General features: G+C 41.1%; 1 protein-coding gene across 14 annotated transcripts in view; it reads right to left on the bottom strand.

Annotated features, from left to right (window-relative positions):
• nav2a (neuron navigator 2a) overlaps positions 1-17,286 on the bottom strand; it is a 231,478-nt gene that overhangs the window by 36,291 nt on the left and 177,901 nt on the right. For 12 of the 14 annotated variants that reach the window (XM_005942064.3, XM_042228533.1, XM_042228532.1 and 9 more), the window contains 5 exons: positions 14,941-16,156; positions 12,855-12,964; positions 12,643-12,751; positions 11,534-11,956; positions 2,587-2,709 (listed from right to left, as the gene is read on the bottom strand). In XM_005942064.3, coding sequence (XP_005942126.1) covers positions 2,587-2,709; positions 11,534-11,956; positions 12,643-12,751; positions 12,855-12,964; positions 14,941-16,156 — 1,981 coding nt within the window. Of the gene's footprint in view, positions 1-2,586; positions 2,710-7,917; positions 9,840-11,533; positions 11,957-12,642; positions 12,752-12,854; positions 12,965-14,940; positions 16,157-16,743; positions 17,250-17,286 lie in introns of those variants that run through there. The other 2 variants (XM_005942067.3, XM_042228535.1) reach the window with 2 other exon arrangements.

The raw sequence follows: 17,286 nt of genomic DNA, 5'->3' as shown, positions 1-17,286 counted from the left end.
CACACACACACACACACACACACACACACACACACACACACACACACACACACACTTTCTAGCATCTATTTTCTTTGTCTATACGCTCAGGATAGTAGGCCCCGTTCTCCCATGAGTCATTTTGTTTCCATGTTCTCCTTTGCATACATCTGACAGTTGGTCAAACTAGTTTTTGCACTTCCAACAGCCAGACCACAACTGACGCTCTCATAATTGCTTTGTGTGGTTTCCCTGTTGTCAGAATATGCTGTTCAATACCGTGTTTTCCAGCATCCTTCACTTCTTATTAGCCCGGCACTGGCCTGATCTGGAGGGTTTTAGCGCAGAAGCTTAAAGACGTTTGGAACGCTCTTAACTGTGAACCTCGGGCCTTTGAAGCTTGTGACCTCTTCGTTCTGGGGTCACAAGCATTTTGCCCCGGTGCCACAACAACACTAGACACCTACCCCCAGCCCGACTTCCTCTGGGAGGCTCGGCTGCATTGTAAACCAGAAAATGCATTAAAGGCAACTACAGCCTGGTGGCAACCATACCCAGTAAATAAATATAGATAAACATACCTCTAAGATCACATGTTCAACTGTGACACTCGCAAATAAACTGTACAAAGCACACACAGAGACAGTAAGGTGCTGGTTCTCCTCCACCAGCCCCAAATTGCACTGTTAACCCTCCTTTTGTGAATTAAACTGGCTTTATCTTATACAAGAGAAAACCAGTCACCCTTCTTTATCCTGCAGCTCCACTAGTTTCTGTTTATTATGCTAATATATTTCATGAGCTGCTTCTTCAGCTCTCTTAATTAATCTCAAAGTAAAAGTAGTAAGCACATTTATCAGACAAAGCTTCAGGGGCAAGGAGGTGTGGGCAGGAGGAGTGCAGTCACCTCATCTCCTCTTGAAAGCCCATCTGAATTTTTCTCTAATCTTTTGAACCTAAAAATTAGGCTGGAAACATTAAAGCACAAAATCAAATGGAAACAAAAGGGAAACCCCCTGACTTATCTTTTTTATTGCCTTTAAGTTTCTTCTCATTGCTGCACTCTAATCAAAACAACTTAGAAGAGGAAAAATAAGAGGTGAGAGGAGAGATGGAGTAAAGAGAGAAGGAGGAGGATGATAGGGAGGGGACAGATGAAAGGTGAGAAGGAGGACAGTTTGTTTTAAGGCCCACCTGAGGGCTGGAGCAGTTTAATGTGAAGGACAGTGTGTGTGTGTGTGTGTGTGTGTGTGTGTGTGTGTACACAGAGTAAAAGGTAGCAAGGGGGCGAAGGTCAAAAGTCTGGCAGACAGGAAATTAGCCACACCTGAGGATTTATGGACAAAGACTACTTGAAACCCTCAAAGCAACACAACACATCCACTTAAGAGTGAAGAAATTAAAAAGGTTTAAAAGCTTTTGTTTTCTACACTTCACCGAAGCACAAATATAGACATTTTCTTGACAAAGGGATACTGTTGAGAAGACCAATGCTGCATCTTAAGCTATAGTATAGTCCCCTTTGTCACACACGATTTATCCCTTACTCTCATTACCACCTTCATCCATTCTGCAGTTCATCTTCATAACAAGCTCATTCCATCCCCCCAACCTATTTCTCTTTCTTTCCACCACCCCCATCACTATCTGGTAACATGGTTTCAGCTCAGCCTTCATTCATTTCCTTCTGTCAACTTGCCAGAAAACAAAAATCCTTCTACGGCTCGATGACAGGACAAAGACGGCAACGTCTCACCAAATTACTTGCACTGAAACGAGACGCTTCAGAAATTCCCGCAGATATAAAAATATTCAAGTGATATTCTCATTTTACTGTTGTGGCCCACATATCCCAATAACACAGAAACTTGCGTTTAGGATGAGTTTACGTACATTAGCGGTGTGGTGTCCGCAAAGCTCGCTGCATTATGTCCTGTGTAGTTGAACGAGTATAATCAAATCCACCCGAAAATGTGCATCGCTCTGTGTGTTTTTATTTATCATTAATATGGGTAAAAGCAGACATTTTCTAGTGAATGCTGTAACTGTGCATTTGCTTTTCAGTCGTTCACTGAAATGCATGTGAAGAAGCGGAAACTAGGCCACCTTAACAAGTGTTTAATCAGAGACTGATTTTTGTGTATCCTTCACGGTTCGAGTGAATTTTTCGACCTGCATGTGTAAAAACACCTTGTTTAGCCCATGGTCAAGAAGTTTCGCAATTTCATTCAGACGCACTGTTTTTGTGCCACACCTCAGGATGACCTCATTGAATATTTCCCTGTCCCAGAACAACACAATATCTCTACATGCCACCTTCACTTGCAGGATAATAAATTTACATTTTCTACAGTGACAGCAGGAAACAAGCAAAAAGCATTGCAACCAGAGACATGAGCCAAGTGACCGGCTAGTTATATTTATGTGTCTTTCATTCAGACAAACACATCAAGCTCAGTGCATTCGATAGCAGGTGTATAAAGGCCTCCTGAGAAATGGAGCCTATAGATTGGAAACTCAGTTGAACTGATCACTTAAAGATATTAAGCTGCAACACAGCTTAAGAGAAGTTTAAGAGAAGAAGCAGGTAAGATATTTCAGACCTACCTGTCAGCATCTCCCTGTCCCGATGACGTGTTTCGATGGAGCGTCTCTCGAACGGCAGCCATGCTGTCGGGAAGGCGGTTAAGGCGCCGAGTGTACAATCCCAAACCTCCATCAGTCATGTAGCTGCAAGAGACAACCAAAACGTATTAGAAATAAGTAACTCTGACATATATAATTACAGACCTCAAAGAGGATGATTTGAGGTTGCGCCACTTTGTTTGAGATAATGGGGCGACTTAACAGACACTTGTCTTCTTGCTGGGGCTGCTTTTGTTATAAATGTCTTACTGAGCAGGAAGCCACATCCATGTAGTTCTCTGGCTGAGGTGAAGCTCTCATCAGTCAGGCTTAAATAGAGCAAAAACCTCCCACATCAACACTGGAGACAGCAAACTAACTAAGGACACATTTCTCTCATGTGGCTAGTGTTCAACAACAGTGGCCTTTAAAAGAAAAAACTGCTTAGAAGACAGTTTGCTCTCTATGTCTACAGGAAGCACATTGCAATTCATTACCAATACTGAGACCATCAGTGCACCAGACTGGAATATTATGATTGACTGAGTAACTAAGCATTAGAAGAAGCTAAAAATACTTGTACTGTATTTATATGTGCAGGCTAAGTAGGGCATTCACTTCATTTCGTAACGGAAAATTATATTTGAAAGGACTCAATTTATTGCTTGCTGGCCTCGGAGGCTCAGTGAGCAGCAGTTACAGCCTGTGGCTAACGCTGAGGCCATGAGCACTTACATAAACATTCCCATTCAAACTAAAACAACACTAACTAATTCCCCAAATATTTACCTGTGGAGGAGCTTCCTAATGGAACTAAATATTGACTCCTTTAACCCGGGTGTAATTTAATGAGATGTTTGCTGGTTTAACGTTGAAGTTTTGATGATTCTGTGTATGCAGTGATGTGAGTAGAGAAAGAAGCCTAGCAAAAGCGCGACCACTAAAACAGTTATGCGTTATCTCAATGTAGATCTCGGTGAGAGGAAACCCTGCACGCACAGACAAACGCGCATTTGTACCTAAATGTGTATACAGTATACACACAGTACAGTGTTTCGTACAGACAGAGCTTCTTTGTATGTGACTCAAATGGAATCAGCACGAAAGCAGATTCTGTGTGCTGTACCCCACCAGCATGAAAATGTAACTGTGTCTAAGTAACCAACCTGAAAAGTATCAAATGTTATACTTTCTTAACCAGAAGAGAGAATTATACAAGCTTTTTTAAAAGTTGTCTGGTAGTAATGTATTATGAATTGCCAAGTGATAAAACTAAACTAAATATGCACTAATTCAATGTATTTAACACTCAAGGCACTTCATATTGTACATTAATACAGAGAAAACCAACAATCAGACGACACCGCCTATAAGCAAGAATTTGGTAACAGTGGAAAGGAAAAACCCCTTCTAACAGGAAGAAACCTCTACAAGAACCAGACCCAGGGAAGGGCAGCCGGCAGTGGCGTAGCGGGGGGGTGGCTTACTGGGCATAAGCCCGGGGTGTTTTTTCAGAAGCCCGGGGTCTTTTGGAGTGTAATTTTTTCATAGGCTGACAACTGTATAAAGCAAAAAACTACACACAATATTCGAAGCACATAGTGCACACTGTGCGTAAATCCCCCCTAATATTGGTATGATCCGAGCTCAGGCACTAAGCGGGGCGGGGCAGCTGCTGCCTACGAGTGCGCTGTTGGAGAAACGGAGCTAGGCAGACAGAGGAGAACTGAAGTTTGACCAGGTACCAAAGCAAATCATTCGTACTGTACAAATAATGTAAATATGACGGTGTATCACGAAAGATTGATATCAAACTGATCACTTGACCAATATTACGTTACCTGCTCTTCAAGTGAATCAAGAAATGGCGAAATGAAAAGCCGAACAACAACAATGCTGTTTCTTTAGAGAGGCTCAGCTTACATGTGTGTTTATGTCATATTTTCAGTTGTTACCCTCCACGGCTAAATAAATCGGTTTCAGTAATGCACTGATATACAAGAATGGACATGAGGAGCTTCTTTCAAAGAAAAAACTCAGGTAGTATTTTATATATTATGCTTTGTATGTTGTTCAGTATATTTCTATGCAAAACAAGAGGAACTTCAATACACAGCAGTATATTCACAGTTTAAACCAGATATTTACATACACTTTATGGAAAACACAAGAACATTTTTTTTTACTGTATAACATCAATTTAGAGTAAACTTGTTTTGTTTTGGATAAATAAATATTGAAATATCTTTTGAATTAGTTAAATGTCAGAATAAAGAGAGACAGAGCTGTCTATTTTTTATCACTTTCATCAAATTTAGGAGTACATGTACACTAAGTTTATTGTTAATTAATAAGAAACTCCAGACGATTCCATTCTGAGCTGAAGAAGCTTCTGTGTAGCCTTCAATGTAGCTTGCCATCACCAGTGTGTGAATGTGTGTGTGAATGGGTGGATGACAGGTTGTGTAAAGCGCTTTGGGGTCCTTAGGGACTAGAAAAGCGCTATACAAATACAGGCCATTTACCATTTCTGATAGGTTCGTAGAGTCCATGTGAGTAAATTGGTGGCACAGCTGTGGATGCATATAAGGCAAAACACGGAGCCTGTTTCTTTAAAAAGGGAAAATCCAGAGATGTCAACCAAAACACCAGAAAAAGAATCGTGGAGCTCCATAAGTGTGGCTCAATTTTGAATACAATTTGGTGCCATTTGCAATTAAGAAATACAGATAGTTTCTCTCTTTACTCTTAAAGTTAACAAATATGTTTTTTATATTTATCAATCTAAAAAAATAAACATTTAGTCTAATTTGATGTTACAATTAAAAAAGTGTTTGTGTTTTGATCTGAAGAGTATGTAAATATCTGGTTTCAACTGTATATTTGATGACTGTCAGCACAAAGAGGGAGAGAGAGGAACAGAGAGGGAGAGAGAGGAGAATGAGGACAGGACAGAGATGGAACAAGAGCAGGTGAGACACATGTTAGTCAAATGGTTGTTTACCAAAAGTATCACCGTATCATAGGTACTCATGTATCTCGTACCTAGTGTTTCTTTTTAGGTTTGCTATTTTTCAAATTCTATATTTATTAAGTTATGCAGGCTTGTTTGCACAACAAGGCTAAATAATTATATAAACGTTTCTCAATCTAAATAGTGGACTTTGGTAGAATTAAAAAACAAGTGTAGTGCAGGTCTATGATGATTTTTAGTGCTACTATCATCTAGTTCTGATTCTGGTTCTGTCTTGGTTAAATCCTAAGTAGTCCTGATTTTGAACTGTTGTAGTCCTGTTTTAATTCTGGATCAGTTCTGGGTCTGGTTGAATTGGGGTTTAGTCCTCGTGTCTTGATACAGCCCCGACTTTGTTCTGCCTTGCTGCTTAATTAAAAAACTAGTTTAAGGTGTCCTGCATATGTGATATATATTTTTCCCTATATGAAGTCATTCTTTTTTGAACAAAACTCAAAACAGAGCCAATTAATCTTTCAGTCATTTCTAACCCCCCCCCCAAAAAAAAAAAAATCCCACATGCATACCACCCTTTAGGGCTAAGCCCCGGGTGTTTCAAATGTCTGGCTCCGCCTCTGGCGGCCGGCATCTGCAGGCATTGGTTGGAAGGATTGCACTGATATGGACAATGTATCTTTATAGACCAAGTGTTTATCAGTTATTACTTTAATAGCATTTAGTATTTGTCTACAATTTGCTTTTGTACTGCAATGTCATATTATCTTAGTAATGAATCAAATCACACATATCATAAATGTTAAGGAAAACTGTTCATGCTCCATGTGTATAAAAGAAAAAAAATATTGGCCTATATATCAGATTTTGTAACCATGAAACACTGGTATTGGTAAATCCCGTGCCTTTTGAGCTATAATGCAGTGATATGCAGCAGTAGCCTTCAGGTTTGAGAAATAAAACTAAACTCAGAAAGTCCAAAAACTGCATTTCCTTCAAGAGCCACTCTAAGCAGGCCACAAATGTCAATCAGTCCTCAAGGATGCCAAATGTCAACATGTCTAGCTAAACAGCATTAAAAGGCTGCCTGGTTAAAAAACAAAAACATACATAAAGTATTCACAGAGAACATACCGGTATTATATTATTGGATATAAACTGGATAGTAGATCAGTGCGTGAGCAGGCAACTACATGCTGCATAGCTAGAACACAGCGGCCAAGGTTTGAATCCCACCTGCGGCTCTTTGCTGCATGTCTTCCTCTCTCTTTCACTCTGATTTTCAGTCCATCTGTACTTACTATCCAATCCACTACTTAGGCTTAAAGTTGGGTGTTCGACTGCTTTAACTGACAGGTGTGCCAAAAGGGAGCTGTTGGCTGCTAGGTCTAACCTCTTCTAATTTCTGTTGGTTTTTAATAACAGCTGACAAATAAAACAGTCTGTTGTGTGGAAAAGATTATCCAAGATGTAGAATTGTAGTATTTTCCTAGTCTTTAAATTAGTGTTAATTAGCAGTTTCACCCACACAAATCCTGCTGCTGCTTGGTAACAAGACTTGCTACCCATAATTCATAAATTAGCGCTTCATCCCTTTGTCCAGATGCACTAACCCTGGATAAAAAACAACAACAACAACAACATGGTAATGGCCCATATGCTGATGCTACTGATTTAAAATCATCTGGTGCCTATCAACATTTTGAGCAATAAATAAATAAAACTGTCAACATTAAACCAAATGACCCATGGATTACTAAATATCAAACAAATTAATGGGATATGTTTAAGAATAAAAAATAAATCATAGAGACAACATAGCCCAGATATGATTTGAGTGATAGATTTTCATAACAACAAAAGACACAGACACTGAAGGTACTGGGATTCTCTTTTGACAACGGACAAACTTGGATGGGGGGGATTTGCTGCCCTTTATGGGAAGCATCCGTCATCACAACACAAAGTCACCTTGACGGTGACACACACAACCACTCACATACATAAGCAAAACTCCTGATTGACAAGTTACTCCTTGACACTAATAACTAACTGAGGGCCTCTCCTCTTGTTTCAGACGCCTGTTAACCTGTAACCCTCTGCAGCAGGAGAAACGTGTCCAAACAAGACACTTTATGGGCTGACACTGAACAGCCAGGTACAGTTTACACAGTCAAGCAACTAACAGAAAGAGAGAGTCGTGGGTAAATGACATTGCAGATATATTTGACTCACTAACAATGCATGCACTATGGTACAGACAGGAGTTAACTCCCATATTGTCACACTACGGAAAAAACAAACAAACAAACAGGAGTTACAGCTCCTACTCCACTCAGACGTACCTGTCTGCCTTGAACATGGTTAAACAGTTAGTCCGAAGAAAAATAAACAAGTCCAGGTGTGTGTTGATCTTTGCTGATGAAAATCTCCAAAGAAATGTCAACTGTCTTTTACTGTCTGGCTTCTTCTGTCTGCTGTTACTAAGTCTGGTCCTGTGTGTGTGTGAGATCTGCTGTGATATCACCAGGTGAAAACCTGTTTGGTGATATCAGAGATAAATGCAAAGCACCCAGCAACTCTCCATGTATATACTAAGGTGCAGCCTGACTGTTTGTTAGTGTGTCCTGCTCTGTGAAAACTCAGTGTTGATATGCAGTCTCGCTCCCCTGCTCCACATGTTTTTCTCTCCTGAATGGAGGTTGGGTCTGTCTGTAAAGGTTGGAGGAGGGAGAGGAGGGAAGAATTGGAGTGGGGGGAGTGGTATATCAGCCACATAGCCCTGAGCCAAGGAGACAGATCCCCACATTTCCATGAGCAGAGATAGCGAAAGGGGAAAAAAAGAGAAGGGGGTGGGGGTGATTGGTGACTGATAAAAACCCCCCACTGTAAATAGTAAAAGTGGTGCCGTCAGTCACACTGCCTGTCTACTAGGATTGAGTGTATGCTAAATAAATTACCTGTTATGTCTCAAGACGTTTCTAAGCAATCAAGAATGTAGATTCCTTAGACATTTCTAGAGCTGCAACTTGTTTTCATTGTTGACTTACCTCCCAACATTATCGCAATATTTTTTCCATAAAATGTAAAACAGCAAGACAAAAAAAATACCTGAGGCTTTGAAAACAGATAAAAAGACAAATACAGTTACTGGACCCCAGTAAATATAATGTGGAGGTTGATGTCTTTTAAATAATTATTTTTTATATTTGGCTATAAATTGTTTTACTGTTATGGCTATTTACCACTGATTGCTCTTGACCACCAAGAGAGCCTTTGGCAACAGTGGGAAGGAAGAACTCCCTTTTAACAGGCAGAGACTTCTAGCAGAATTAGGGGCTGACCCAAAAATTTGTATGTTTGTGGGGACTTATTGATATAATAAATTCAAGGTGACTTTCACTGTGCTTACTTAGCAAATGTCCAGATTAGCATTAGCTCATCTGCTCTGGCTCACTTCATATGTTTTGTGTTCATTAGCAGGGACACATGTTCAGTGAAGGTATCCCTTTCAAAGCAGGAATGTTATTGGTGTCCCAAAAACTAACTGGCCTGCATGTGAGACATGGACAGCTCTAAAGAGCAGCTGCAGAATATTATACTGGTTCATACTCCCCCAACACTACAAATGTTTTAATTAAAAACGCAAGAGAAAATTAAAACATGTTATAAATTATTATATATTGCTATTTAACAGCTATTTTATGCTACTAAATATTGTTACAGGCGTTAAAGAATTAGTTCAAGTAATGTTTCTAACTGTTTTGGTTGCAGAAGTAGAAATTGTATCAGAGTTGTTCATAGCTATGAACATCTCACTTTCTAGAATTAATTAGGGGCAACTTTACAGAGAGATCTTTGTGGATTGTTCACTCTTACAGGGACAAATAATATTTTCACCATGAAGGCCACAAATTAAATTCCATAAGCCTTAATGACATTGTGTTGGAAGCCAGGAGCTCAGAGAAATATCAACCCCAAGAGTCTGCGTGCCATACAGATAAGAGAGGAAAAAAAGCACCTTTTGTAATTCGTGTGATTTCAGATTTAATTAACATTTAAGAGGTAACAAAGACTTGCGGTGTGAGAGTTTACTGGTCTAATCCAAAAGCCAGCTCCTCCTCTCTGGGTAAACATACCACTTTTGTGCAGAAGAACCTGTTAGTTTGTGGACGCTAACATGCTTGGAATGGAGCTAATCGTTAAATAGCCTGATGATGTCGAGAATAATGGTTAACCCAGAGGAAGACTGCCCACACACCCACATGGCTGTACCTACACAGTTCCTTTCTTACACACACACACACACACACACACACACACACACACACACACACACACACACACACACACTGCAATCCCCCCCCGCCCCACCCCCTTCGCCCCAACACAAAGAATATAATCTAGTCAGCATGTTCCCATTTGAATAAAAGCTCATTTTGCCAGCCATCCGTCACATCATCCATAGAGATCAGACAGCTGAGACCAAATACACACCACAAGCATGTTTTTCACACAGACAAAAAGGCACCATTTAAACATCAAATCCAGCTCAATTTACTCTCTACATAATCTGTTTGATCCAATCTAGCTTGCAAATGACACAAAGGTTTTTGAAATGATGGGTATATGATCATTTACCATCATTTACTTCTAAAACATGAGGATGATGTTGATTTCCTTTGTTTAAAGACTAAACTGATGAATCAGTTTGTCGAAAAAAAGTATAATTTATTAATTATAAATATAAACGTGGCATATGATTTTTGTCTTATTCATGGTTCTTACCGATATAAAGTGTTTTGAATAAGATAATGTCTCGGCTCACATGTACACGTCACTCGTCTGTCCAGGTGTGGCTGTGGCCTGGCTTGGTTTGCTTAGTCACAGATTCAGATATATCAAGTAGTTCAACAGTACTTTGCTCTCTGGCTTTCTAAAGGTGCCTCGGGGCTGGTGACTATGGTGATCCAGATCTATGCAGGCTAGATGAAGTAATTTCCACACAGCTTTTAAGAGGCATGTTTTTTTTTGTTTTGTTTTTTAAATCACCTTCACTGCTTTTATGAAATCTCATTCGTATTAACATTACACAGAATTTGAACAAATACCCTGATCTCTTGTTTTCCAACTTCCTATTCCATCTGAAGATGATTTGGTGCCTTTTATGGCTTCATCTGATAATAATGATGACAACAGTACTTTAAATTGTGTGTCAGCCAAGGTATGCAAGGGGCCTGCTACAACATGGTCACTGGCTTTCAAAGAGAAAAATAACCAGGTTATCAGGACAACAGCATTGAAACACTGAAAGACTGCAAACTTGTGGGATTTTCACTGTACAGATTAGAATAAATGATACTTGTGCTATGGAGACCATCTGTCAGCTGGGTTGCACATATACAGTCAAGAAACACTACTGCCCTCCTGTGGTAAGCCTACATTAAAGACAAGTCTCGCATTGTTGAGAGACCAAACTGTCACATCTCAGCCATAAAAGTCATATTATATAAGCATGGCATCCATTTTCATATGTTTTTTTTTATGTTTGAGCACATCAGAGTTATTAGAATATTTACCAGTAATCTTTTGGGGTTGGGAAATATTGCAAATATGTTTTTGTCACATAAATACTGCACTTACCCAGATTCACTATAACTCAACTTTTTGTGAACTGTAATGCAGTATTAGTAAATGCTGCAAAATCTTTCCAACAGGTTTTCATGTTTTTCCTGTTTAATCCAACAACAATACAGAAACAAAAGATGATGCATGGACGATGACAGAACAGAGAAATGCTGAAAATCCTCCCGGTGAAGATGTTAGAATCAGTGAAAGTTTCTAGATACTCTTGTTAACCAAGAGTATCTATACTATACTACTTTTTGCCAGTAATGGATTTATTGGCAAAAAGTTTCTGTATTGATAACACATGTGTCTGATTAAAAAAGACTCACTTACCCACTGGTCACATCATCAGTGCGCACAGCATTCTTGCTCAGCACATCTCCATCGCTCATGTATCCCGTGACTTCCATTGGGATTCCATCAAGGTCGACGTCTTCCCCGGCTCTGTCTCCCAGGTCCACGCTGCACAGGGCTCCTCCCCTGCCAGCCAGCTGTCGCCGCAGGTTCCCGGGGTAAAGGTAGCGTCCTCCCTGGCCACCAACCACACGGCCACCGTAACCATTCCCCATAGAGGGGGCATCACCCGCCTGAAGACGAGGGCTAGACTGGCCCAGTCGCCACGAGGATAGTGAGGGGCGGGAAGATGTAAGGCTGAGGATGCTTCGACCGCCTCCGCTATTGCTGCTGCCACTGCCTGTGCCGCCACCGCCGGTGATATCTGTGGTAATGCTGCTGTCAAAGGTGGTTTCCAAGGTGCTGAGCGGAATACAATGAAGGCAAGACAAGTTGAGAGCACACATTAATGTTTTCTGATAACATTTCATTCAAAAATGTGCCTTTTGAAGCAGTAAGCAAGTGGCCAATCACTACACCAAATGCCAAGAATTCTTTTCCTAGGATCTGGAAATATGGAACAGAGAGAAGCACTGGAGAAAAAAAAAGCATCAAATTGCACAATTTCATTTATGAACAACAGATTTATTGACCTTAGAGCAGAGTATAAACTATGTAGACAGTTGGGTCAGCACTGACACATAAGACCAGAGCACAGGTCACAACTCTGTAGGAGGGAATGTGATTAGAGCTAAGCCAGAAGCATCAAAGACATGCCCAACGATCAAAGTAAAAGATCCCTAAAAAGAAGGATAAGACTGCTATAAGAAAAAAAGGAGGTAATACCTGTTAAACACAGACAGACACAGTCTACTGACCACAAGACTGATTCAAATCCACCAAAAAATGAGTGTGATTTAGATGATTTACCACTCAACCATAACAGCATTGTAAGAAACTTCAGTTGCTGTTCAGATAGTAAGTGTTTGTTCACATATAAACTTCCCTCCAAGCACTGTTTTCCTAACAAGCTCAGTGAAAAATGAATTGCTCAATATCAAGAAAAACACTATGTGGGATGAGCCAGAGCGCAGTGCCAATCACTGTACCTGTGTGAGACCTGAGTTCCTCGGAGGCTGGACATGGTCTCCTCTAAGTTTTGCCGCAGGTCAGCTATGTTTTTGACAGTACGCAACCGCCTGGTCTCTGGGTCTTCACCTGACCAGCACAATAAAAAAGAACAAAAAACAAAAAACAATTTAAAGAACATAATTTCTCTATGCTGAACCAGAAAGATTACATATTTCCATTGATCGCCGACCTGAAAGGTCCTCGATGGATGTCTGGCTGGTCTTGGTGAAGGAAATGTCTCCACCTCTGCCTCCTGAATCGGTCTCAGTAGTCACTGTTCCCTCGCTGTCTGTTTGGGATCTGGAAAATAAATTGTGCAACAGATCAAATCGATTCTGAATTATTGTGCACTTAGTGGGAACCTAATATTGAGCAAATTGTCACGAAAGAGGGATAAACCCGATTAAGATTTAAATCTGCTGTGTTTCAAGTCTTGTGACTGTAGTCCAAAATGAATGCCTGCTAATCCCCGCACACCAGAAAAGTTTGCCTTTGAAGGATAAATCGATACAGCTGAACCACCGGTAGTGTTTTGAAATGATGACATTCGAAAGCTTTGCTCATATGCAGCCTGCGGTCTTTGCCCGATTCCAGACTTTGTCCTTGTTGACTACTTGCTCTGTGTACCAGACAATGAAAACCACTGACTGCTTCAGACTCACACTGTTGTACAGAGAATGGCAGCATGGAAACTCTTCTCGACCTTCTGACTAACCAACCTAATACAGGGTTAAACTTTAGCTTATTTCCATATCTTTTCCTTGAACTAATTTCTACCAGTGTGCTTTGTTTTAAGTTAATGGTCATCAGCATTGATCGTATGTTTTTAATTCTTCTAATTTACTTTCAAACATAATCTTTCTGACAGGTGGAGGCGGTATAATCCTGCTTGTAATGGTACCTGACAGCAAAAGAGGAAGTTTCAAAGTGCTGATAATGGAGGCATTTTTTGGCGGTTGGGTTGTTAACTATAGGTCAGAATGTACACAGGGAGAAAGGGCAGCAGCACAGGAAGCATCAGGAAGTTAATGAGTGGTTGTTAGAAAAGACTTATTGAGCGCATGAGGGACCTCCTTCCTTATCACACTGCGACCAGGACAGAGGTCAGGGGCGCACAACATCTACACATATTTGCCCAGATGCACGTGTACAAACAGGCAGGCAAAATATGAGAACCTGAACATATTAAAGATTACTGTTTAACAATTTAGAGATGGACAAATACTCAAACAAAACTTTGAAAAACTTTGTATTTGGTGAAAAAAAAAACCCCCAAACCAATCCAATTTTATTTATATAGCACCAAATCACAACGAGAATTGCCTGAATAAAGTAAAGGCCCTACGATAATACAAAAAAACCCCCAACAATCAGATGACCGCCTGTGAACTAGCATTTGTTAACAGTGAGAAGGACATCTCCCTTTTAACAGAAAGAAACCTCCAGGAGAACCAGGCTCAGGGAGGGGTTTCCATCTGCCACGACCAATTGGGGTGAAGGGATGGCAGACAGGACATAGTACACACACGCTGTCCAGTTAAGAGTTTGGTTTCAAGCCCCCCTGCAAATATGTTACACATAAAACTGAGCAGGGCTAAATAAACATCACTCTGAGAACCTACATGTGGATGCTAGAGTGGTGGAGAGGTTCAAACAGCATGTGCAATACAGGACAGCCCTTTCTGTCGGGGGGGAAGATTGGAAAGTTTGCAGCTTAAATGGATCGCCAAATTGTGAAGGCGTATCTGGTACACGATGTAATCAAAGTGAGGCATGTTAGAGTGTATGACGCAATGCAACTCAAGTTGCCTGTCTGAACTAGCTTGCAGGCTACACTCCATTTTTTTATAATCTTACACAGCCCTGGAAACATAGAGCCAGGTTATACACCGATTCATATTAATTCAAACATGTGGAATAAGTTCACATATATGATCACATATACAACAGAATGAATATGCAACATATATAAAAATATGTATATTTTATATATTTTATATATATATATATATATATAATATATAATATATATATATACACACACACACACATATACACACACATATATATATATGAATATATATATATGAGGGAGAGAGAGAGAGAGGAGAGAGAGAGAGAGAGAGAGAGAGAGAGAGGATTTTTTAATATATGGTGTTTGACTATAAATTATCATTACTTGCTTTCATTATTGCATGTAGGTGATATAGGCAGGTGAAACTGAGATTCACTACCACATACTTTAGACAAGATACTCCAAGAAAGTGCAATCTTACCTGTACATGAAAGGTGCAACAGTGGCTGTGTTGGGGTGGCTATGGTGCTGTTGCGTCTGAGGTAGCTGCACGCTGACCGTGTTGCTGGCTGTGCTCTGCGTAGTGCCACCACCTGCCACAGGGGCGGTGCTGGTCTTTCCTTCTGTGGAGGCCAGGCTGGAGGTAGAGCTGGAGTGTCTGCTGTCCCCGTCTCTGTCCAGGGGGCCACGGTGCATGGCGAGACCCCCTCCTAACCGCATGCTCCGAGGCCTCTCCCCTGCTTCCTTCACTGAAGAAGCTTTACCACCAGCTCCTGTGGGTTTGCCTCCTGGCTTTGGTATTCCGCTTTGTGCAGGGGTGGAACTCTCTTTTTTGGCCACTTTACCTCCCTTGGGAATGAAACTGGCAATTTTAGAGGTTCTTTTATTTGTGTCAGCATCCAGAGCAACAGGTACTACTTCTTCCTTGTGCTCCTCTCCCCTCAGCTCTGTTTTATCAGGGACAGAGGTGCGCTTCCCTACCTCCTTCCCTTTCTCCTTCCCCTTTTCCTTATCTTTTTCTAGTCCTTTGACTGAGCCTTTCTTGGTAGTCAAAGCTCTGCTGAAAGTTCGCTGGGCAATGCCCCTCAGAGCTATTTTGGGGCTGCTTGCGGTGGTAGAAACCGAAGAGGGGGCCGCTCCACAAGAATTCCCATTGCTGGTTCCGTTGAGTCCCGGCCGAACATTGCCATCATTCTCCTCTAAGGGGTCGGTGTTGGAGCCTGTCTCAGCTCTCTCCACCTGCCCCGCTCCAAGCTGCCTGGTTGGTGCAGCATTATCAGTCTGGGGCCCTACCCCATTGGAAGAAGAGATGGAGGACGACTTGGAGCCTCCTTTACTGTTGAAGAGTTTAAGCTTCTCCAGCATTGACTTTTGAGTTACCACCTTAGGAGGAGCTTCATTCGTCAGAGCAGTCTTACAGGAAGTGTCCTTCTCCTGCTTGACAGACTGCATGGCAGATGAGGGGGGGCTCGTCGAGGCGGAGGAATTAGAAGAGGTGTGCTTGGAGCTTGCTGACTTGCCCCTCCAGGGCTTGCTGTTGGGCTGGGGAATAGCTGTGGAAGAGGAGGATGAGGACAAGGGAGGAATCAGGGTAGAGGTAGTGGCAGGGATGCTGGTGGAGGAGCTGACAGACACTGCAGATGATGAAGCAAGCTCAGTCATCACCAAAGGTTGTGAGGTCAGGCCCTCTGAGGAATCTGTACCAGAAAAGAGACAATTTATTAAACAATAAAGAAGGGAGTTAAAGCTTAGATACTAAATTCAGGCAGACGAAGAATCTGAAGGACACAAGGAAAAACAGAAGCTTCTTTGACCCCACACAGAGTTACCTTATAAGCCCTGAAGGTGGCCTGTGTTGATATAACCAAACATGCCATTACTTTTCTCTGGACTAACCACCAAAACTGTTAAAAACCCCTTAGCACTAACAACGAGAGGAGCCCATCACAAACTGTTTATAAAAACAATGAGGGCCATACTCAAGTGCTTTTAAGTCTTGCCAAGAAGGCCTAGTCAAGAAGCAGTGCTGCTGCACTTATAAGGCATGGACTTATATGGACTTATTTTGGTCACGGTCCCTCTGCTTAACAAAGAAAACACTGTCTAGTTACACCACTCCCCTGTATATTAAACTGAGAAACAAGACGAAAAAATATGGTTTGAATTAGAAATGAACAGAACAGAAAGTATTTTTTTACAAACATGTTCCTGCTACAGATTCATCATTCATTAAGGAGTTGTCTGAGAAAATCTGCAGCACGTGACTCTCAACAAGCAAACTTACCAAGAGCTGGAGAAGCAACGCAAGAGCTGAAAAGGTAGTCACTGCCTATATAAAAATAAACAAAAAAAACCCCCAAGTATTCTGAGTGCTGCTCAAGATCTCAGTGTGTACGCACAGCAGGGCTACTAACAGCATGGAGCTCAGACCAGCAACATTTGAATATTCAAACACCAACGGCCAGCGAGAGAGGGAGAGAGAGGGCCAGTGCAGGGAGCACTGGGTGCAATGAATCATCGCACTTTAGCTGTAACACACTCCGCTTACTTCTTAGACACAAACACAAAAAGTGACACATTAATTCAAAGATAGTGCAGCTGCTCTGTTGTCCTTCTTCATCTACAAACCCCTAAAACCTCCTGAGTTTACTTTTTATTACAAGTGTTTTTCATTAGACGAGACAAGAGAAAACACATTTCAAACTCCAAATGCATGCCAGTACATTTTTTTTCTATTCAGAGGAACAATTACACATGAAAATCAATACAGATAACTTGGTATTCTGATCAATTCACACAGCTACAGTGGGGCAAAAAAGTATTTAGT

This window comes from Haplochromis burtoni, unplaced genomic scaffold, assembly GCF_018398535.1.
Source record: "Haplochromis burtoni strain Fernald_Lab_line unplaced genomic scaffold, NCSU_Asbu1 Contig_330, whole genome shotgun sequence".
In the NCBI taxonomy this organism is placed as follows: domain Eukaryota; kingdom Metazoa; phylum Chordata; class Actinopteri; order Cichliformes; family Cichlidae; genus Haplochromis; species Haplochromis burtoni.
Note: the sequence above shows the minus strand (reverse complement) of the source record. Positions and strands in the feature narration are given on the sequence as shown.